A 23,922-nucleotide genomic window follows, 5' to 3' on the forward strand; every position below is an offset into this window, starting at 1 on the left:
ACTGGCCAGAAAGGTTCAACATTTAATGAGGGCATCGATCCTATCCTCCGTGACTGCCATCTCATCGTCGTGCAGGATGAGGGCTGAGTAGACGCAGGCGAGTTCCGAGACAGAGGCCAAGCTTCGGGCAAGTGTCCAGTGGGAGCTGCCAGGGGCCTGTACTAGTCGCCAGATTAAGTGAAGGCCTCATCCCAACATGGCCTGGCTTCGTCGGAAGGACGGAGCATCTTAGAGGCAACTGAGCAAAGGGCGACATAAAGTTTTTTTTTTTTTTACAATTGTGGGGTCAGGCTGGAATGCAGTTCAGAGAAGCCCCGTCGCATCCGGGAGCAATTACCAAGTTGCAACACCGGGAAGAGACCCGGGAACACCTCTCTAAATGACAGCTCTGCTCCTTCCGGGGCCTTTTCCTATAGGCGGTTCCAGTCACGTGGCGGCATGGCCCCGCCCACACCTCCCAGAGGCCCGCGCGCGAAGCCGGCTGTTCTGCCGCTTCTTTCTGGTGGGCCGGGTGCGGCCATGGAGGGCGAGCCGCCTCCTGTGGAGGAGCGGCGGCGGCTGCAGCAGGAGCTTAGCGAGTTCGTGGAGAGCTGCTGCCGGACGCTGGAGGAGGTGACGGCGTCCCTGGGCTGGAGCCTGGATCGGCTGGACCCCGGGGAGGAGGGGGCGGCAGAGGTGAGGGCGGCTTGCGCGCAGGGTCCTTTTGGGGGCTCTCCGCCTGCGGTCTTTTCTGGCGGGGGAGGACTTCTCGTGGGAGGCCCCGCCCGTCTGCAGCGCCGTGGTGGGCGCCCGGGACCCGGCCTGGTGCGCCTCGTCGCCGGCGGGCCTCGGGTGGGGCGCGCGGGAGCCGCCGGAACGACGCGCACCCGCCACCTGTGCGGCGCTCCTAGCGCGGAGCTTGGGTTTGAGGAGGTGAAAATGCGGTGGGTGGGGAGGGGTGGCAGGTGTGGGGTTTACCTAGAAAATAGGGGAGTCGGAGTGCTGCTAGCAGACGTGTTGGACGTTTGCTTTGTCATCTGTCACATGGATGCCGCAGTTGCACCAGATTCGGCGTCGGGAGAGAGCTTGGGAGTTCAGCTGTCTCTGCCTTAAAGTACGCTTCCGCCTGGGACAGCACCGATTCTAGGATTATTAGAGGATGTCACTAAGAGATGGTGACTAGCAACTCTTTTGAACGTTAAAATTGCTTTTAAAAATGTAGGCACGTGTATGAGAGTGAACAGTCCTGATTTTTGGTTATTTTCCATGGGATGGGAGGAACGGAAGCGCTTCACTCGGATAATTCATGATCTCTAATACTCTTTCTGGGTTTACCGAGCTCTAATAATTTCTCCCAGGTTTAAATTACATGACTGACTCCCCAAAGGCAGTTAGAGTATATTTAGTTTACACACAAACAATTCACGTTTCTTAAAGTCCTGGTGGAAATTTTTAAAAGATTTTTTTTTAAAGTTTATATAATTGAGAGAGACAGAGACAGCGCGAGTGGGGGAGAGGCAGAGAGGGAGAAAGAGAATCCCAAGCAAGCTCCCTTCTGCCAGTGCAGAGCCCTAAGTGGGGTTAGAACTCACCAAACTGTGAGATCATGACCTGAGCGGAAACCAGTTGGATGCTTAACTGTCTGAGCCACCCAGGTGCCCCTAAAAAGATCTTTGTTGTTTGTTTAGAGGGGTGTTTGAAGCTGTGAATTCCATTGAGTGGATCCTACCATGCCTTTCCTTACCACTGAAATTTCTAATAACACTTAAATAGCACTTTGCTTATGCTATTTATTATATAGGTTAGTTACCTCGTTTAATGCTTCTAATTACCCTATGAGGTAGGTACTATTAGCCACATGTTAATAGATGAGAAAACAAAGCGAGAGAGGGGGTAATTTGTTGCCTAGGACACACTGCTAGTAAAGGGCGATTGGGATTTTGAACCCAGGCATTCTGGCTCCCGAGAGTCTGTGTGTTTCATTGCCATGCTGCCTCTCTAAAACTTCTTTGTAAAATTCCAAAATTATGACAGTTAGCTGTGAGTGTACATCTAAATTTTACCGAGCCAAGGTCTGCTATTCAAGACAGTGACTGGTTTAAAAATCCTGGTACGGGGCGCCTGGGTGGCTCAGTCGGTTGAGTGTCCGACTTCAGCTCAGGTCACGATCTCGCGGTCCGTGAGTTCGAGCCCCGTGTCGGGCTCGGGGCTGATGGCCCAGAGCCTGGAGCCTGCTTCCGATTCTGTGTCTCCCTCTCTCTCTGCTCCTCCCCCGTTCATGCTCTGTCTCTCTCTGTCTCAAAAATAAATAAACGTTAAAAAAAATGAAAAAAAAATAAAAAAAAAAAATCCTGGTACGTGATAGTCATCATTCCTGGAATAGGTGCAGTGCAGATAGTTAATGAAGCCTCACTTTTCTGCAGGAGTGTTTTAATGCTGAAGTACAGTGAACAGTAGTCACAGGTCCTGTTGCAGAGCTTACTGTCTGGGTGTGGTGACGGGGAGTGCAGAGAAATCAGCCTACATTATAATGTGACTCAGTCTGTGACTAGCTGTAGTACAGGTTATTGGAGGCTGTCGTAGGACTGTGGAGGTTTCCTGGATAAGGTGAATTCTCAGCTGATAAAAGTATGCTAAATTAGCTGGGTGAAGCACAGGGGAAGCATCAACAGCAGGGGAAAAGGATGTGACCAGATCAGGAAACCTAAGGTGGTTAAGGATAGGTAAGCATAGGCTATAGAGAAAGAGGGGGATGATGGTGGGAAGGGTCCAGATCTTAAAGGTCCTTGTGTCAGCCATAGTAAAGAATCTGGATTTTTTTTTTTTTTATGAGCTATGGAAGTATTTTAAGCCATACTATATCATCATATTTGCCATTTAATAAAATAATGATTGCTTACATTTATTGACACTTGCTATGTTCCAGGCTCTGTTTGAATTGTTTTATGTGTATAAACTCGTGTATAACTTATTTAATCTTCACAATAGTTCTGTGACAGAAGTCCCGTTTTACCCATTTTTTAGATGAGGAAACTTAGGCAAAGAAAGGTTAAGTACCTGAACCAAGTTCATGTAATCAGTAAGTAGCAGACCTGGAATTCAAAGTAGCTGCATTGTGGAGAGTGGAAGGGACAACAGATCTGGAAGCAGAGCAGTTAGGCAATGGCTGTTGTAATCCAGAAGAGAGATGATGATGTCCTGAAGTGGGGAAGTGGCAGAGAGGATGGATTATGTGGTAGGATTTCAGAGTTATTTAGTGAAAAGGACTAGGTGATTGATTAGATGTGAATGATGAGGGAGAAGAGACGGTTTTCTACTTGAGAAAGTGGGACCTTTCACTGAAACTGGGAAACCCAAGAGGAATAGGTTTGGGGGTGAGGAGACCATGAATATAATGAATTTATTTTTGTTATAGTGGATTGTTAGTGTTTTTAGTATAAGGTACTCAGGAGAGAATCCAGGTCTAAAGATTTAGATTTTGGGAGTCCTTACTATATAGTAGAAATTGAAGCCATGAGATCTTCTAGTAAGTGTATATCAAATGGCACAAAGTCACTGGTTTAACTTATATAAAACGTCAGCATTTATAGGGGTACAGGTAGAACAAGGAAGGCATCTTTTTTTTTTTTTTAATATTTTAATGTTTATTTATTTTTGAGAGAGAGAGGGAGGGAGGGAGACAGACATAGAATCTGAAGCAGGCTCCAGGCTCTGAGCTGTCAGCACAGAGCCCAATGCAGGGCTCAAACCCAAGAACTATGAGATCCTGACCTGAGCCGAAGTCGGATGTTTAACCCACTGGAGCCACCCAGGTGCCCCAAGGAAGACGTCTTTAGAGGAGACCAAGTAGAAGGAACCAGAGAGGTAGGACATGAAGACTGTATGAGGATGACAGAAATGAACAGTTGGATTGTCACCTTCTAAGAGTTCACATATTTTAAAGAGTCTGACATGTGCTTTGGCTATAGTAGTAAGATGATTGTTAGTAACCTCCTGACTGGTAGTTTGTCTGTAAACAAATCTTTCAAAGGGTTGGGCTTTGAAGGAGTGGAGAGGGGGCTATAAAGGAGAGAGAGATTGAAGGAGGGAGGTTTTTGTTTTTGTTTTTAATGGGCACATACATCACACAGGGGGTTGGGAAAGAGGCCTCCAGAAGAGATGAATGGATAGTACCACTTAATCGAGTAGTAAACTTTTAATGGTATAATCATTTATTTAAATATTATGTACCCCTTTTTTTTTGCTTCTATTTCTTTTTTATAGGATGACGTTGTGATATGCCCCTATGATTCCAATCATCACATGCCTAAATCATCTTTAGGAAAGCACATGGTATCTTGTAGATTGAGGAAACTGGGCTATACCAAAGAAGAAGAGGTACCCTATATTTATTATGTATATATGTCATGTAATTCCTACATTAATAAATTTACAGTATTCGGAAGATACAGTGTGAGGTTTTCTGTCAAAATAATAGTTATTTGTGGGGTGGAATGGTACTTGCCTAATTTCGCAAACTTTATTAAGAAATATTTAAATGATATAATCTTTTGTTCATGTCAGATCTTAAAATAGTCAATTATCTGTTACTCAAGAATACTAACTTTTTTTTTGTTTTTACCATTTAGGATAAAATGTATAATTCTGATTTTTTCTATGAGAATGTGAAGATACCTTCAATTACTTTGAGTAAGTATTAATTTAATTATAATTTAAATTTTTTTTTTTTAACGTTTATTTATTTTTGAGACAGAGAGAGACACAGCATGAACGGGGGAGGAGCAGAGAGAGAGGGAGACACAGAATCGGAAGCAGGCTCCAGGCTCTGAGCCATCAGCCCAGAGCCTGACGCGGGGCTTGAACTCGCAGACAGCGAGATCGTGACCTGAGCTGAAGTCGGACGCTTAACTGACTGAGCCACCCAGGCGCCCCAAATTTAATTATAATTTAAAAATATCTTACTATAGGCATTGATATTTCATTTTTGAATTATCAAAAGGATCGACTTTTTAGTATGCTTGTGATTAAGAAGGACATTTTGTACCTTGAGAGAATGTAGGATTAATTAATGTACTGTGAAAGTAGTTTGCTTAATCTGAAATTTAGAGATGAGGCTTTTATTAATAGGTCATGGAAAGCTTTGTACAGTAAGACAGATACTTTCTTTCTTGGTTATAACAAAAATCTGGCCACAACACAGTTTGCAGACTGAGTATGGAAGTGTGTTCCAGGTGTTAACAGCATAGACAGGTTAAAATTTCAGGCTGTAGAATCAGAATGCCCTGATTCAACTCCTGGTTTTGTCACTAATAGATTTGTGACTTTCAGAAAGGTAATTTAACATTTTTGTTGCCTAAATTTCTTCATAAAATGGGGGATGATGATAATAGCACCTTTGTGAGGATTAAATGATATATATGTAAAATGCTTAGAAGAGTGCTTGATGCTTAGCTAGAGTCAAGAAATGGTAGCTATTATTGGTTGCTAAAATTTGCAACAACTACTGCAGTATGCCTGATGCTAATGTTTTCTGAACCGCTTGAAGTCTTGTTACTTACTGGGTTCTAGCTAGATCTGAAAGAATTCTGCGCTCAGATTACGTGGGGAGTGATGTGGGTGTTTTGTTCTTAAGATTCTGGGGGCGCCTGGGTGGCTCAGTCGGTTGGGCGGCCGACTTCGGCTCAGGTCATGATCTCACGGTCCGTGGGTTCGAGCCCCGCGTCGGGCTCTGTGCTGACAGCTCAGAGCCTGGAGCCTGTTTCAGATTCTGTGTCTCCCTCTCTCTGACCCTCCCCCGTTCATGCTCTGTCTCTCTCTCTGTCTCAAAAATAAATAAATGTTAAAAAAAAAAAAAAAAAAGATTCTGGAAGATTTGTCAATGTGCCCAAAGAGCTTGGATTAGAAACCAATTAGTTAATTTAATTGTGGACACTGATGATTCATTCTGTGTTTATGGGTGCTTTTTTGACAGATAAGGACTCACAATTCCAGATAATTAAACAAGCTAGAACTGCAGTTGGAAAAGAGGGTGATTGTTATAATCAAAGTAAGTAGCATCATAATTTGAGCTAATTAATAATTCAAACTATTTTTTAAGTACATGTTACTAATTTTTAAGAAAAATCTTGTGCAAACAGTTACATGGGAAAAATTAAGTTTTACATTTAACATTAGGCCAATGTGTTTGGTGTCAGCTTCATTTGTTAGATATTTTCTGCTCAAATATAGCAGAATCTCACTGGGCTGCTGTCTTAGCTAGGGTTTCATGGCTTGGAATCACCTAATAGGTGAGATTATCTTGTAGATCATTTTTATTCTAGTTATTTGGTAACTAAATCCCACTGAGATTGTCTAACCCTGAGATTTCTTTCCTTTCTTGAGAATTAGCCCATTGTTAAATGTAAGGATATTGAAACACAATGGAAAAGGAAAGGCTTAGGCTGAAAGAGAATTTGAGAATAAAGCCCAAACAAGGTTTTCCATACAGGTTCAGAAAGTTTGTGGACCCCTTCATGCCCAGTCCCTTCTTCCAGGGACTTACTTTAGCAGAGACTAGGTTAGAATTTTTAAGTATGAGCTTTTAGGAAATGAAAAGAAAACGAAATCCATCCAAAACATAGAAGTAAATGAGTAGATAGAGTTAATAGATTTCTGAACCTAGATATAACATGTAGTCAAAGCATTACTGTCTCCTTCTTATAAGGGTTTCTGAGTTGTCTTTGAACCTTCTAAAGATAGATTTCTCTGGGCATCTTACCTTTTTTTTCCCTCCCCTCATTTTTCTTTCTAGCTCAATTATATTCATTAGCCCGTAGTTAGGATTTGTTTCTCCCTTGCTGAAGTTCAGTCTTTACCCTTTGTTCTAAGCCAATATCTGGACTTGATTTTTTCTTAAGCTGCACTGTGGCTTCAGGAGGAGGAACTCTCTTACCGGTGGTGTATATTACATTGGTTCCATGCAACAGCCAGAAGCACATTTCTTGTATTTCCTGTTTTAAAGCTCCCATTTTTATGTACTTTTTGCCAAATTCTAGAGTTTTTTTTCTTTGAGGGAGACATTTGACTCTTACTTGAAGAGATTACTGAGCTCTGATCAATCAAGCCTTTTTTTGGCCCTTATTATTGATTCTGTCTCTTACCCCCAGTTTAGTTAACAAACCAATAAAAATGTAGAGGATTTTGCTATTGTCTTTTTGGAGGGGTTAATAGTTAAAGGCCTTTTTGACTTTAGTCAGATAGATTTGCTGAGTTTATTTTAGAGTTGAAAGAGAACTGGAAAATCATCTAATCTGGCATCTGATTTACAGATAAGGAAACAAACCCTATCTGAGAGAAATGATAAGGTTCTGGTGTGTTTGTTCTGAAGGCTCTCAATATTTTATTTTTTTTTAAAGGGATTCTTTTTAAAAGCTGTTTTATATATTTTGTTTCTCTTTCATAACTAACTTGAGATAATCTGGACAAATATTTTCCCCTCCATATCAGGTGAAGAAATTAGAGACACACAGAAATGGGTTAACACTCCTTCGTTAGATAATAGCAAGTCTTGGTAATAGCAAAGCTGGATTGAGGGCCAAGTTCTGAATTTTGGTACACACTCTGAACTGAGTTATTCTGTTTTCTGTTAGAAAATTTCATTTAGTGAAATTTATGGACTAAGATTCTAGCTGTTGCTCATATATTCATTATTTATTATGTCTGTTATAAATAAGTACAAGGTAATCACAGACTTCAAATCTGTACCTACTCACTGCTATTAGTAATGTTCATTGTTTGTTCTAGTTTGTAAGCCTATTTTAAGGAAAGAAACTAGTTGCTTGGCCTGGTACAAATGACAGTTTTCCTGAGGTTTTGTTTCCTTTTCTGTAGTATAAAACTATCTTACAATGTTGTTTAAAGCAATGGAGATAATGAATGCTAAACTAGCACTAGCTCTAATCTATGGTAATTTCTATTGTCTAAGCAATTTAATTTCTAAGCACATTAATGTATAGAAAGCCATATTAAGATAATAAAATGGGTGAGAATTTTATATATGTGGGTAATTTAATGTTCTCAAGTTTTTTAATTTATATTAACTAAGTAATAAGGTGGATTAGACATTGAATTTAGTTCTTTTCAGAAGCAAAGAATTACTTTGAATAGTTCTTTCAGTAGAAAAGTTAAGAGGAACTTTTATTTTGTTTTCACACTCTATTAAATTAAACTGTTAAGAATTTTTTCTTAAATGATCTGTAACCCTCTTTTTAAAACTTTTTTTCATCTTGTGTAGAGCTCTGCAGTTTCTCAATAGACATTATTTTTGTGACCCACTTATGTCTTAGACATTTTTAAATCTTACAGCCTAGAACAAGAATCTTTTTTAATATGTTACTGATTTATTTACTTTGAAGGAAGAATGACTAACATAAGCAAATTTACATTTTCCCATTTAATTAATATTTTGTGTGTCTTGTACTAAGTTGTAAGTTTTTGATAAGTTATATTTATGTTTCCATTTTGTCAGTCATACCAGGTCTCCACTCAGTGTACAGAATTCTCAATTCATGAACTTGTGAAAGCTTGATGCAACCATGAGATGTACTTACCTATTATCAACCATGAGATGTTAATTTTATAACCAAGATGCTAATTTTAATCATAAACAATCATTTTACATTTAGTGGCGTATCTTTTTCTTTCAGTATTATTTGCTGTATTTCAATTTCATGACTATATTTGAATCATGGCCATGATTTGAAGATCAGTGTATTATACTAAACCCTTGAGAGACCCTAGTAGATTGGTTCTAGGCCTAATCTGTTCTTACCACTTGTGTGACTTGGGCAAGTCATTTTACCTCTATGGGCCTTAATTTCTTTATATCTGATGTTGGAAATTGACTCTGTATGTATTCTTCCTAAAATTCTGAATTTGTATCTTTGAGCCAGTACCTTCTATTAATGTTTAATATTATATATGTCATACGTTTAAGATGCTCTGTGATGGCAAAAGTGACTAAAAAGAAAGAATTAGAGTTACTAAAAAGGTAGATTAGAGTTTCAGTTTGGGTGAAGAAAAACTTCTGGAGACGGACAGAAGTTATGGTTGCAAAACAATGTAATATACTTAATGCCTCTAAGCTGTACACTTAAAAATGATTAGATGGTAAATTTTATGTTATATATATATTGCTACAGCTTTTAAAAGGCTACTACAAAAAAAAGTAGAGGATCGTGGAATTTAATATGATTACAGCACGTCTAGGTGTATTTCTAAATGCTGTAGAAGCTTGTGTTTGAAAAGTTACATTTTATGGAAATGTAAGCTTATTTGTGTTTATCCTTTTTTTTTTTTTTGTCAGAAATATCTATGTTCTGAATTATTTGAATGCAGTTTGTTGTTTAACTTTTCCTGTACTTTTTCTTTTTCAGTAATTGGGGTGAGTATAAAGAGGAATTAGGAACCTGAATGTACTCCTTATTTAAAGATATGCAGTATCCTTTTTGCAAATGATATCCTTTTAAAAGTATCACTCAAATTTCTAAACTTGATCTTAACCACTGTCACAGTATTAGAATCTTTGGAATTTTTGTTGAATTTCAAGGAATTTAAGTATCCATCATCACCATACAGAAATTTAAGATGAATGAAGACAACTCAGAATAATTTAAGGAGGAAATTATATTTCTTTGTCTAAAAATAATAGGCAAAGGTTTATGTGGATCTTGTTTGTAATATATCAGTGTTTTCTAATCTTTGTATTTTTCTCCCAGATTTTTATAAAAGCCTATATTCAAAGGAATTGGGCTTATCAAAGCTAATTCATTTTTATGGTACAAAATTAAATGTTTTCACATCTGCCTTCATAAAAAAGCTTTTCATAGTGTCTACCACAATTATAGTAAAATTGATTGACTTGAAAGGAAACCCTTCTCTACTAATTCAAAACCCTTCGACTAATACAAATGACCCTGTATTGTTATCCGCATCTATTCATGGACTCATATTCAGTGTAGCCCTCCTCCTAATGTAGACAAATGTAAAGTCATCTCTTTTTTTGTGTTGTAGTACTTAGTTGGTAGTTTGCTCTTACTTGAATTTTTCTTTTGCCTCTTTACCTGGGAAGTTAAGGCTAGACTTTATCAAATAAAAGTATCTGGGAAGAGCTACTGATCTTACTTGTTCTGTGAACCAAAGTTATTACTTTAGGGTAGTAGCTCCTATTTATTGTTTGCATCAGTAAATAATGAAGGCTAGAAAGAATTGTGTTAAAACAATTGCTTTATTTACAGTTACCATAAATTTTTATTTCTTTGAGAAAATTTGAATCTCAAAACAAAAATTTTCTTCAATGTTTAATACATCATATCAAGGTATTGTATTTACTTTCTTTCATTAATAAGCAGATTTTAGAAAGTTCTGTGACTGTTGGGGGGGGCAGTGCTCTTAACTCTTTTAAATTAATTTGGTTGTGTCAATATGCTTCCTCTTCCGAAAATTAAAACAAATTTAGCCTCAGTTTTACCTGTCTTTCTCTGGTCTGAGGAAGTTTGGGATTTCTGCTACCTAATTAATTGTGTTTTGGTCCCTGGCTCTAAGTCATTGCAAAAGTGGGGTATATTTTGAATACGGAGCATCTAACTTGATGTCTCATATAAAAAAAGACATTTTTTACACATTTTTCATATTTCTATAATATATTTTCAGAGGGACTACAACGTGTATTACCTATTAAAAGCATTTTTTCCCAAGCTCTTATGGGAAAAAGCATATAAACAGAAAGAAAGTTACTATTTTTATCATATGGGTAGCCTTTTAAAAATTGTTACCCAGAAGGTTTCCTTATGAGCAAATTATCTCATGGTTATTATTGCTTGCCTTCATGGGATGTGTCTTAACATTCATTGTTGGAGAGAATAGCAAACATCCACAGTACATGCTTTCTGTGGGTATGGCTTTGAGGATAAAGTCACTGTTTATTATTTATCACACAGACGGATGTTTTTTATATTTTAGGGATTACTGTGAAAACAATTGTGTTAATGTTGCATTATTACAGCGCATGTTTAAAGATAAAGAGTAAATTTTAAGTCCACAATGCTTCATGTATTGTTTATTCTTGTGGTTTTATTTTTACTAGGGATTTATTCTTCATTACCTGTTGAAGTTCCTCTGAATCACAAACGGTTTGTTTGTGATCTAACACAAGCTGATCGTCTTGCCCTCTATGATTTTGTAATGGAGGAGACGAAGAAAAAGCGCTCGGATTCTCAAATTATTGAAAATGACAGTGATCTCTTTGTAGACTTGGCTGCCAAAGTCAATCAAGGTTTGAGATGAATATAATAGTTTTATATTTCTTAATTGTCATTTCACTCTTTGAGTGTTACAAAGATTTAGTTGTTAGGCCACTTTGAGTTGAAAGAGGATGATTTTGCATTATCCGATATTCACATATATGTTAAGATATTTACTCAGGGCATGAAATTTTGCTCTCTGTCCTTTGTATTAAGCATATTTTCCTTCTATAAGAATGTCACTTATAGCTGTGCTGGTCTTTTAATCTTTATACCTTAACAATCTTAGGTTCAACTAATGGAGAAAAGGAATGATATAAAACTTAGTCTATTTGTATAATATGGAGTTTTTAGGATGTTTTTGTATGCATGGAAACATGTTGAAATATTGGATGATTGCGGTCTTTCTTCCTGCTAATTAGTAAGAATCTAAAAGCTTCCAAGGATATAATAATTTTGTTTTATTCTTTTATTAGATAATAGTCGAAAAAGTCCAAAGTCTTACCTTGAAATCCTAGCAGAAGTGAGAGATTATAAAAGAAGACGCCAGTCCTATAGAGCTAAGAATGTTCACATAACCAAGAAATCATATACTGAGGTAAGCTTTACATAATCTCTTAGAGCTTTGTTGAGAACAGAATGTCCCTTTGATAGTTTTCTAAGTCTGTTCTATGGATTTCCACAGTTTATAGAGGTTTTTTGAAAGAAAATAGCTTCAAGGTGGCCACCTTGAAATACAAATACCTGATTTGTATTTGCTCCATTACTTTCAGATCCACTGTACCAGGCAAATAAGGCCTTTTCAAGGTACAAAAATCTTATGTAAAGAGGTTGTACAATCTTAAAAAATACCTACTTTTGAGAAAGCATTGTATCATGATAAGTGCATAGATTTTGGCCTTAGACCTGGGTTTGAGTGTTGATTATACTCTTTATCATTCGCTATTTGACTTGCACAAATTCTTTGAGCTTTTTAAGTTGCAACTTTTTTCATTTTATATATTTTATGTAGATTTTGTGGGGGTGTTATAAGAATTGATTGAGATAATGCATGTAGACACAGAAGTTGGCCAACAAACAGCCGTTGTCTTTTCCTTACAGAAATTTTAGCATGCTTTTATGTACTCTTCTAAATGTTTGGGCTTAAGAAATGTCAGGTATAAATTATTTATGTATTAATCTCTTGATGTATATCCAAAGTTATTTTCAGATGTCCTTTAGTGGATGGTCAGAGTTGATGAATTTTTTGGTACATGAATTACCTTGCCCAGACTCTACAAATAATCTCCTTATTGAATCTCTAAATTCTTCCCACATTATTTCTTACTTCTCTCTATGATTTCTAAGACCTTCCATAATCTGACCTTATTTTACCAAGCATTTTCTTTTGCTTTAGTCAAGCATGTCTCTTAAACTGTATCTGATTACACACATTTATTCTTATCTACATGTCCAAATAACATGTTTTCTCACCTGAAATGCTCTTTGTTGTTATTTTAAATCTTGATATAAATTTTAAGGCCTGTTGTTTCCATGAGGTGCTAGTTGACTCAGTCATTTGTTGATTTATTGTTTTAATGCTCTCTGTACCACATAGCTTAGCATTTAATCTTATGCTGTTCTTTGTATAATTAAAGTATATGTTTCAGTCTTATCTCTTCCAGTAGAGGTCTGGGACCTCATCATATTACCTAAGTATTTGTACAGTCCCTCAAATACTTGGTGGTTCGTCAGTTGTTTCTTCTCTGGTCTCAGTACCTTGTAACCAAGTGTAAGTGTTGCTGCTAGTGTTCTTCACAATTTTATGGTTAACCTTTTTGTTTTGTTTTGTTTAAAGTTTATTTATATAAGTAATCTCTGTACCCAACATGGCCCTCAAACTTACGACCCAGAGACCAAGAGCCAGCCACACACTTTTGGGACTAAGCTAGATAGGCGCCCCTGTGGTTAACTTTTTATTATGGAAATATTCAAGCATATGCTAAAGTGGGTGGAATAGTCTAATGAACTCTTTTGTCCCTGTCACTCAGCTTCAACAATTATCAACATTATGGCCTTGTCATTTTCTTTATATCCTCACTTGCTACCTCCTTCCTCCACATTGGTAATTTTGGAAGCAGATCCTAAATACCTTTCATCTGTAAAAACTTCAGTGTTTACAAATCTTTCAGTGATTTATCATATTCCTGGTCATGACTTTTCCAACATTTTATCTATTTCTAGCTTCATTCATGTCCTCTATAATTTTTGTTTGGACTAAACCTGAACTTTGTCAAATTTCAGAAAAAAGTTACCTACTGTAGTTACTGTGCATAACACACTGCTGTTGGGTAGGTAAAGATAAATGGCACACAGACACCACCCTTAAGGAGCTTAGAATAGTTTATACAAGTGGAACAGAGCTTTCAAAATACAGCTTGCATTCAGTACTAAAAGTGAGATCAAAGTATATGGGAGAAAAGAGCGATTATTTTTAAAAGATAAGATTGGTATGGGCTTCATAGAGAAGATAGCATTTGAAGGAAAGGGAGAAGCAGGAAGGATAAAGAATGTCTGTTCATCAGCTCTTTCCTATGGCGAATCTATGCAAGGTTAGGTCTGTGGAAACTGTGTCCAGTAATACTTGGGCTTCACAGAGTTCATGTAGAGCTAGTCAGGGAGTCATGGAGGGCTACTCGGGAAGTGCTGGAGCTAGAATTGGAATTCAGGTGTCTGTGACTCATGTCACTCTCTGGATTGTACTTGGACACATCTAAGATTTTCTCAGGAGAATATGGTGGAGGAGGGGAAGTGGTGGATGAGGATATTCCAGGTGGAAGGGTTAGTGTTCCTAAAAATAAATAGAGGTATAGTTTTTGAGATACCCATTAGTAGTCCAAGATGGCTAGCATTTAGGGTTTCTGAACCTCCAGTAGGAGATAAGGCTGGTTTCTGCTATGTAATGTAGTAAAATCATGAAAGGCTTCAAAGGCTCTATTAAGGAATTTGGACACTGTTCCATTTTACTTTGGGAGCCATTGAAAGTTTCCTTGAAGTAGGGAGAAACTCAGTCAGAACTGAACTTTTTAGTGTTTGTCTTTGAGATTGCCCCTTGTCCCCTGTACCTTCTTAAAACATTTGCTAATTAGGCATGAGGGAAATGTAACCTTCTATTTTAGTTTCATCTGTGCTTCTCAGTTCACTAGCCCTGTGCTTGATGGCATGGACAAATAGGAAAGAAAGAAACTTCCAAATGGTTCTTACAGGTAACGGGTTTATATTAATCTTATAGGAAAGTATCTGTGAAGTGACTATAATGTTTCATATTTTGTCTCTCATCTTAATTACAAGATTTTTAAAAAGCTTTATTTGTAAATAATCTCAAACATACAAATAAGTTGCAAAACCAAAAATAGTACAAAGAACTCCTAAATATCCTTTACCCTGATCACCTGTTAACATTTTGTCCCATTTGCTTGTCATTTGCACTCTCTCTTAATTTGTGTATTTTTCTCTCTCTTGATCTCTGTGTATGCGTTATTTTTTTTCTAAACTATTTAAGTTTCATAACCCATGATTTTTTTGTCACTAAATACTTAGTATGTATTTCTTAAAAATAGGGATATTTTTCTTAATCATAAAATAGCAATCAACTAGCAAGTTTAGCAACGATTATAGTACTTTCCTTTTTCTTTTTTAACATTTATTTTTGAGAGAGAGAGTGGGGGAAGGGCAAAGAGACAGGGAGACACAGAATCTGAATCAGGCTCTAGGCTCTGAGCTATCAGTACAGAGCCCGATATGGGGCTTGAACTCACGAACAGTGAGATCATGACCTGAGCCAAAGCCAGCCGCTTAACCGACTGAGCCACCCAGGTGCCCCTATAGTATTTTCATTTACCATTCATGTTGTAATTTGGCCACAGAATTTTTAATATTCTCTAAATTCATATCCCACAGTTCATTCTGTCATAACTCTTAGTAAATATTTGGATGATTGTTAGCAGTGATTTTTCTAGCTTAATTTTTTGAAAAAACTTTATCTGAGACTGGGTGCTTATCTCTCCTAAGGTGATTCGGGATGTCATAAATGTGCACATGGAAGAACTCAGTAGTCATTGGCAGGAAGAACAGGAAAGACCAGAGGATGATGCTGAAAAGTATGTCATGGTGTTTACTGGTGAAAATATTCTCTTTTTAATCTGTTACTTTATAATCATTTGACTAAATTTTAGCATTTCCAAGACCATTAATAACACACTGTAGTTAACTAATATGCTTAAGTTGTTCCATGTTGTCCTTCCTCAAGATTATTATACCAGGGTTTCTCTGTGACATTGCCCTTTGACAGTTTTGGAGAAACAAATATATTGATGAAATATTAAAACAGTAAAATATTTAAGAGCTATATTTCTTTAACTGTCTTCTCCTATGGAATATAAGGTTATACCTATTTTTTTTTAATGTTTGTTTATTATTTGAGAGAAAGAGAGAGTGAGAACGAGCAGGGGAGGGGCAGAGATCAAAGGAGAATCTGAAGCAGGCTCCAGGCTCTGAGCTGTCAGCATAGAGCCCAATGTGGGGCTCAAACTCACAAACCGTGAGGTCATGACCTGAGCCAAAGTTGGATGCTTAACCCACTGAGCCATCCAGGTGCCCCAGCTTATGCCTATTTGTATCGATTCTATTGTTGTTCTGATATAGAATATTCAACTTTAAGCTGGTGTGTCTGTGTGTGTTTGGTGGAGACCAGTGTTTAACTGTTCTGGGGCACCTGGGTGGCTCAGTTGGTTAAGCATCCAACTTTGGCTCAGATCATGATCCCAAGGGTCATGAGTTTGAGCCCTGTGTCAGGCTCTGTCAGAGCCTGGAGCCTGCTTCAGATTCTATCTCCCTCTCTTTTGTACCCCCCATACTCATGCTCTGTCTCTGTCTCTCTCAAAAATAAACATTAAAAAAAATTAAAGAATAAAACTGAACTATTCTTTCTGTTTTTCAGGAATGAAGAAAGGCGATCGGCTTCAGTAGATTCACGGCAGTCTGGTGGAAGCTATTTGGATGCTGAGTGTTCACGACATAGAAGGGATCGGAGTAGGAGTCCACATAAAAGAAAAAGAAATAAAGATAAGGATAAAAACTGGGACTCAAGAAGAAGGAAAGAGAGGTGAGTCTAACACTGCATCATCTGATGTTGAACTGTTTACTTTTGAAAAGTAAATAGATCTGTCTGTTGTAGAGTATGTTGAGAAAATGGATTATAAGAGTAAATTACAGTACAGAGAGTAAGTAATTGATGAGAATTCATATCATTTGTCTTACGTTAGTTCAAATAACCACAGCTCTGGTGGCATAGTTCTCTATATGACTGATTGGATGTGGGTTTCCCTCTTTTACTCCTAGTCAGTTTCCTAGTCATGACATATGGAAGGTAATGTCTAGGTAGGAGGTTAACTGTCAACAAGGTGTTTGCCTAGATCTCTTTTTTTCTGCTCCATCCTCCCTCCTTTTTCTTATTATTTCTTTCTCCTGCTAATTCTTGAGTTAAAGGGTATATAGGGTCAGAGAGAAGATCCAAACTTTAATGTCAAGTCAATTTTGCCCTTGTTAATAACTCTCATAGAATTTGATGGCTAGAAAAATATGAACTAATACTAAAATAATAAATGTAAGTCATTTGTGGTCTATTCCTGTAGTCCAGCTGCCTCTGGGCATCTGCCTGGATCTCACTTTCATCAGGTCTCTAATTGAACATACTTTTTCTCATTCTGCCCCTCTTTTCCCAGCATTCCATATTCTGATTAATGGGATAGACCATCATCTATTCACCTAAGCAGAAGTCAAGGATTTATTTTAGTGGCTTCTATTTTATTCCTACCATTTAGTTCCTAATTGCTGTCAGTTTTACCTGAAGATGCTTTACATGCACCTCCTTGTCTCTGTCCTTACTGCTGTCCATTCATCTGGAAAATGATAGTTTTTCCTAATTGTTCTATCTGCTTGTAAGCTTGTCTCATATGGAGACATCCCTACTCTACTGCCAGAGTGAACTTTCACTCTTAAAACTTTTCAGTGTCAAAATTCACATTGTTTAGAATGGCTCTTAAACCCTCCAGGATAAGGGCTCCGCCTACCCATCCTTGTATTTTGCCAAAACCCCATGAAATGCCAAAATTATGCTGTAGCCAGCCTGAATTAGAGTTCCTCATCTATACTGTGCCACATTTGTGCCTTTCTCTGTCAGGTTCTGCTGCCTAATTTTTATTTTTAAAGCCTGCTTGGTGAGCCCTTCCTTGTCCTTTAAGACCCAGCTTAGTCATTTCCATGAAACCTATTCTCACTGAGGCAGAGCTGATCTCTCCCATCGTGTCAGCACTCTGCTTAGCATGTTCTTTTTATTGAACTTATGTTATTACTCTCCCTACTAGACTGAGCTCCTTGAAGGCGGGTCGATGTCTTACTTAGTAACATATGCCCAGTGTTTGTCTAATAATGGCCTCTCAAATGATATCTTTTCTCTCTTCAGGGCCAATAGTGATCAGGAATTAGTAATGCTTATTGGTTCAATAATTTTGCTCATCTCACTGTCATTCATTTCATAGGTTTCAAGCTAGCTGTGATTTTATCCTATTCTTATAAATAAGTATTTGCTTAGTAATCCCTTTTGATTCACATAATGAATGGTATTTTATAATAATTATACACAAATTAACTCTTAGTTATCAGAGTTATTCTTTTACTTCCTTATGGTTTGTTCATGCTTCTTCCATTTGAGTAATTCTTAGCATCTCTGGTCAGTTTTTATTGACTTAAATACATTAGCCTCAAATATAAACATGAAATAATTTTCCTTTAGAGAGGATATATTTAGAGTTTAAATATAAACTGAGTATCAGTAGGAAATACATCCTTCTCAGTAGTGTAGGACTTATCTTTGATATCCACACTTGAGGTGGAATGAATTGTAGGGAGCTGAGATAGGAGCCAGCATAAAGATATCAGACCATTTCTGACTTCAATATTTTATTTGAAATGAATTCTCCCCTTCTCATGAGTGTATATTCAAAATCACCTTTAAAGTGGAACTCCAAAATGCAACTTAAAAAAATCTCATTTTGCTTGTCCCCATGTCAATTTTGTCCCTTGGTTTTAACGTTTAATTTTCTACATTTACTCTTAAACAACTGTTTAGGGGCATCTTGCTGGCTCAGTTGGTAAAACATGTGAGTCTAGATCTCAGGATCATGAGTTCAAGTTATGTTGAGTGTACAGCTTACTTAATAAAAACAGTGACTGTTTAGTTCTGAATGCATGTTATAACTTGTTCTGAAGTATACTAGTGAGTTATCGTTTTAACATTGATATTAAAATGTCCATCATTTGTAATATTTTTTTTTTCCACTCCTGTCATTTCAGGGATGGGGAAAGACACCATAGTCATAAAAGAAGAAAGCAAAAAATATAAATGAGGTATTTGTGCATGTATTAATTACGCTTATGCCATGATAACCAATATGCCAATATTTTAATTACAATTGCTTTGAGTAAAAGAATGTGTTTCTATGACTTGTTTAGTGCTCAGATTATTGATTTTCAGTAAGTACTTATGTTTCTAACCATGAGTACACTATCATGCCCTATAATTTTGTTTCACTTATATTTTAATAGATGATTGCTTCCTATTACTGATTTTGTTTCATTCTTTGTTATAGTTTATGTATCAGAAAATTCTTTAATTAAAGTCAGTACTTAAGCTATATAAATAATACACAAATACATTTGCATTAAAAAAAAATTAAACCTTTCAGTTAGGTTAATGTCCCCTTGGAACACCACCTATAATCCCTGTGGCCACCCCAGGAACTACTATTTACCACTATACTGGTAAATTGTAATAGGGAAAGACGACTTACATATCTGTCAGAAGGGAAATAGCCTGGTTAAATAAAATATGGAATAGTCGTGGGATTACTATATTGGACCTAAAAGAAATAAACTTTATCTAGATTAATGTGGATAGATCTCAGAAATATAATGCTGAGTGAAAATAACAAGCTGAAGAAAGATAGATACAAGTTATATTTATGTACAATATAATACTATACATTTTCTGTGACCATATATGTATGTAAATACATCTTTAAGGGTTTAGAAGAACCCATACCAAATTCATAATAGTGATTATTTGGGGGAGGAGTTATAGATGGGAGAGGTTAGGAGTGAAAACCAGGATTGAGAAAGTGGTCAAAGAAGATTTTAGCTTTATCCATAATACATTAATTTTCAAGAATCAGATGCTTATGTTTCACTTGTTAATTAAAATTAGATTTTAATTAAAATTAAAAATACACTGTATTTTCTTTCATGTAAATCATTTTTATTGAGGTTTACTGCTTCTATAAAATAAAATACATCCGTTTTAAGTGTAAGTTTCATTGACTTTTGACAAACTTTTACCCCTGCCAACAAAATCACCTTAATCAAGATAGAGAACATTTCCATCATCCCCAAAAGTTACCATATGCCCCTTTTACCAGGCAGTTTCTCTGCCCCCCCTCTAGGCAACCACAGACTGGTTCTTGTTGCTGTTGATTAGATGTATTTTTTTTAGAATTCATATAAACAGAATCCTACAATACGTACCTTCTTCTACTCCACGTGTTTTTAGATCAATCCATGTTGTATGCATCAGTCGTCCCTTTCTTTTTCTTAGTATATTCTGTTGTTATGATGGATCACCCAGGTGAGACTTAAGCATTAAATGTTAATCATCTCATGTCTAATAGCAACATCGTGATTCTTGGATACCCAGGATAAAGACTCCAAGGTGGGTTCCAAATAGAAATGAAACTTTAATTATTTCAATAAGTGACTGATAATGACACAAAGGTTGACTGGATTTAGATCAGATTGGCTGTTAGGCTTCAGGTATGAGAAACAACTCTCAGATTTATAAGTTGGAAATCAACTGTTCACTTGCCAATTTGAAGTCTTACTACTGCTGTTGTACTTCATTTCTAAATATATAAAATTCAGATTTAAAAATCTTAAGGATTTTGGCATTATAATGTTGAACCATGTAAAATTGCTGCTTTTGTGGGTCAAAACCATTTGAATTACCAATAATTTTATATATTGTAACTTAATTTATCATTTTGTTTTTCAATATGATTTCATTGATTTTGCTGAGTGGAAGAAACCGAAGAGTAAGATAGAAAGGCATACTTGGGTTTCTGGTAGAAGAGAGAAATAAGTGGAAAGGAGAAGTGGGGTGGTGGGATTGGGGAAAAGTAGGATAGTATGGAAAAATGTAACCAGAGTGCCCGTTTTAGCAGCACATATGCTAAAATTGAAATAATACAGAGAATAATACAGAGAAGATTAGTATGGTTTCTGGGCAAGAATGACACGTAAAATGTAACCAGGGTTCTTTACAGATTTTTAAGTATAATATCAACTACTGCGAACTATCCATTAAAATATAGATGTAGATGATAAGAGGCTTTGTTTGATCCTTGCATGTTTTAATTTTCCATGCTTGCCTCTTTGTGTTTCAGACTCCTTCACTGGATTATGGCTCCTTGAGAGCAGGTTTTACATTTTTATCAATATAACCCCCCACAGTGGTTGTCAATTTATTATCTTAAATTTTGACAAAAGCATTTGCAAGCCCCTGTCATTTAATATCTAATTTTTGATTCATAAAGTACTGATATTAATAATTACTATAACTGTTACCCATTTTACCTGTTTAATCCTATTTCTGATGGTACCTTCCTGCCTACATTTATGATCTACTGGCTATAACAATATTCTCTCCTGAAGTCTTTTAAAAGCACTAAGGATAGCTAACATTTATTGAGCACTCACTATGTAGCAGACTCTGTTTTGCACATACACAAACACACACACACACACATGGTGTACGTAACATAAAATTGACCATTTTAGCCAATTTTTTGTTTGTTTATTTTGAGAGAGAGAGAGAGTGTGTGTGTGTGTGTGTATGAGTGGAAAGAGTGTGTGTGTGTGTGTGTGTGTGTGTGTGTGTGTGTGAGTGGAGGAGAGGCAGAGGGAGAATCCCAAGCAGTCTCTGACAGCCTGTGCGAATGGACCCCACGAACTGTGAGACCATGACTTGAGGCAAAATCAAAGGTCTGACGCTTAACCAACTAAGCCACCCAGTCTCCTCTACCATTTTAGCCATTTTCAAGTGTATAGTTCAGTGGCATTAACATTCATGTTGTTGTAAAACTGTCACTGCCATACGTTTCCAGAATGTTTTCATCATCCCAAACTGAAAATCTCTACTCATTAAACAGCAACTCTCCGTTTACCCCTTCTCCCAGCCTTTGGTAACCACCACACCACTTTCTGTCTCTAGGAATTTGACTATTCTAGGGAAGTCATGTAAGTGGAATAATAGAATATTTGTTTTTTTGGTGTCTGGCTTATTTTACTTAGTGTTTTCAGGGTTCATCCATGTTGTAGCATGTATCAGCATTTCATTTCTTTCAAGGCTAACTAATATTCCATTGCGTGTATATTCCATATTTGTTCGTCATTCATCTGTTGGTGGATGTTTGGGTTATTTCCAACTTTTGGGTACTGTGAATAATGCTGCTGTGAACATGGCTGTACAAAGATCTGTTTGACTCCCTGCTTTCACTTCTTGTAAATGTGTACCTAGAATTAGAATTGCTGGGTCATAAGGTAACTGTGTTTAATTTTTTGAGAAACCACTACACTGTTTTCCACAGGGTCTGTGCATTTTACATTCTGACCAGCAATGCCCCAGAGATCCAGTTTCTCCACATCTTTGGCAACACTTGGTATTTTCTGGTGGTTTTTTGTTTTTTGGTAATAGCCATTCCAGTGGGTGTGAAGTGGTATTTCATTGTGGTTTTGATGAGCTCTTTATATTAAACATATTTAGTTCTCAGAAAACACTCTGACACACCACTAAATACTGATATTATCACCATTTTAGAAATGAGGAAACTGAAGCTGAAGGAACTCAGTAACTTTCTCTCATTCTCAAAGACAGTGGTGGAGCTGGAGTTCTAGTCTAGGCAGTCTTGCCCCAGGGTCCGTGCTCTTTCAGTATTTCTCTCTCATAATTACTCATGCACTGCTTCCATCTCCGACTAGGTTTTAAAATTTTTTGAAAGTAAAATACATAATTTTTATCTTTGAATCCCCAAAGTGCTTCGTATGATTCCTTGAATAATGTAGGTAATAAATGTTTGTGGATGAGAAAATTTAGGCATAGAGATGCTTAATTATTTTCCCAACATCATACAAACAACACAACAAAGACTGGAACTAGAGCCCCTGCTCTTAACCACTGTACAAACTTTTATTTATTTATTTTTTTGATTTTTATTTTTTAAGTAATCTCTACACTCAACACGGGGCCCCAACTCACAACCCCAAGATCAAGAGTTGCATGTTCCATCAACCGAGCCAGCCAGGCACCCCTATACAAACTTTTATTAACTGTGGATGCTTTTTAATGGATTCCCATTATGTTAATGTCTGCCATTTCATAGCAGTCTCTGTATATCCACCAAGTTCTCTGAACTCCTTTATAAAATCCAAAAAAAAAAATGAACATTTTGCCGCCTGCCATTTTGTTAAATTCAAGCTGATCCATAAATGAACTTGCTTTGTATCTTGATACCCTTTAATTGTGCACCAAAGTTCATTGCATCAATCAGCTTTACATTTCACATGAACTCATAAAAATCAAAATCTCACAGCACCTCCCCAAATTAAGACTGCTTGATAGTTAAATGATAGATTCTTAGAGAAATCGTAGCCAACATAAGGAAATTGGAAACAACTGAGGAAAAACTCAGACCTGCTTAATCCCCTGTCTGCTGCTTCCCATTTCCTGCTTATCTTGAGGAGGAGGATGTGGGTATGGTTTTTCAATCTATCATGGGATAATAGTGCTAATGCTGAAACTCAAGAGAGAAGGGATCTGTGAGCAGAAAGGAATTAAGGAAGCTTCTCAAATATTTAGTCTTGGTTGCTTTAATGTATTTGTTGTCAAGGTGGCTGCTGTGCAGAGCCCAGGACACTGATTACATTCAATAGGAAACTTAACTCATCACTCAGAATTTAATTAGATCAATGATCTCCAGGTATTGGCCACTTTTGAGTAAGGCTGATTGGATAATCTCAGGCCTTTTAGTGAAAATTAGTTGTCAAATGGTAAATTTTACATAAGATGTTTTAAATTGGCTTTGAAAAATATTTTCTAATCACCTATATATTCTATCACAGAAATATTAATACTATAAAAGTGTGTGTAGGGTTTTTACCCATGTCTTTGAGGATGCTTTCTTTTAATGTTTAGTGAGTTCATAAAGGTCCAAGAGGTCTGATGTAAAGCTTTGTTGCGTTGAGTATAAAAAAATAAAATCTACTTGTAGTTGTTTGAGTATATTTATAAGGCTAATTTCTTTTTATGTAGCTTGCTTTTGAGTTGTTATAATTGAGCCAGCAGGTGTGTTAATTACTAAACTAAACCTCACTTATTTGTTGCATTAATGATTGTACTTCCTACTCTGGTCACAAATTTGGGAATTTGGTGTAATGGAAAGTCCTCACAGCTTTTGGATATTTAGATTAGGACCAGGATTTGTATTTCTGTCTTTCAGGAAAGAAAAAAATGAGATTT

The 23,922-nt window shown here is 36.8% G+C and overlaps 1 protein-coding gene and 1 pseudogene across 2 annotated transcripts; both read left to right on the plus strand.

Moving 5' to 3' along the window:
* Positions 1-454: 454 nt before the first annotated feature.
* Positions 455-19,663, plus strand: SNRNP48 (small nuclear ribonucleoprotein U11/U12 subunit 48). Of its 2 annotated transcripts, none has more exons than XM_027040263.2 (9): positions 455-675; positions 4,243-4,356; positions 4,608-4,668; positions 5,951-6,025; positions 11,102-11,290; positions 11,735-11,856; positions 15,309-15,397; positions 16,237-16,401; positions 18,651-19,663. In XM_027040263.2, exons 1-9 carry the CDS (start codon positions 520-522, stop codon positions 18,697-18,699), a joined length of 1,020 nt encoding a protein of 339 aa, XP_026896064.2. In that variant the 5' UTR covers positions 455-519; the 3' UTR covers positions 18,700-19,663. The 2 variants fall into 2 exon arrangements, with proteins under 2 accessions (XP_026896064.2, XP_026896070.2); XM_027040269.2 differs by having other exon boundaries at positions 456-612.
* Positions 19,664-20,553: 890 nt separating this feature from the next.
* On the plus strand, positions 20,554-20,677 carry LOC113593985 (uncharacterized; annotated as a pseudogene).
* Positions 20,678-23,922: the final 3,245 nt, after the last annotated feature.

Source organism: Acinonyx jubatus, chromosome B2, assembly GCF_027475565.1.
Source record: "Acinonyx jubatus isolate Ajub_Pintada_27869175 chromosome B2, VMU_Ajub_asm_v1.0, whole genome shotgun sequence".
Lineage (NCBI taxonomy): Eukaryota > Metazoa > Chordata > Mammalia > Carnivora > Felidae > Acinonyx > Acinonyx jubatus.

Excerpts from the sequence above, each read along its gene's own strand:
- SNRNP48 (XM_027040263.2), top strand. The coding sequence starts at position 520 with ATGGAGGGCGAGCCGCCTCCTGTGGAGGAGCGGCGGCGGCTGCAGCAG. Across the intron at positions 676-4,242 it reads GGGAGGAGGGGGCGGCAGAG|GATGACGTTGTGATATGCCC; the intron begins GTGAGGGCGGCT and ends TCTTTTTTATAG. Across the intron at positions 11,857-15,308 it reads CCAAGAAATCATATACTGAG|GTGATTCGGGATGTCATAAA; the intron begins GTAAGCTTTACA and ends ATCTCTCCTAAG.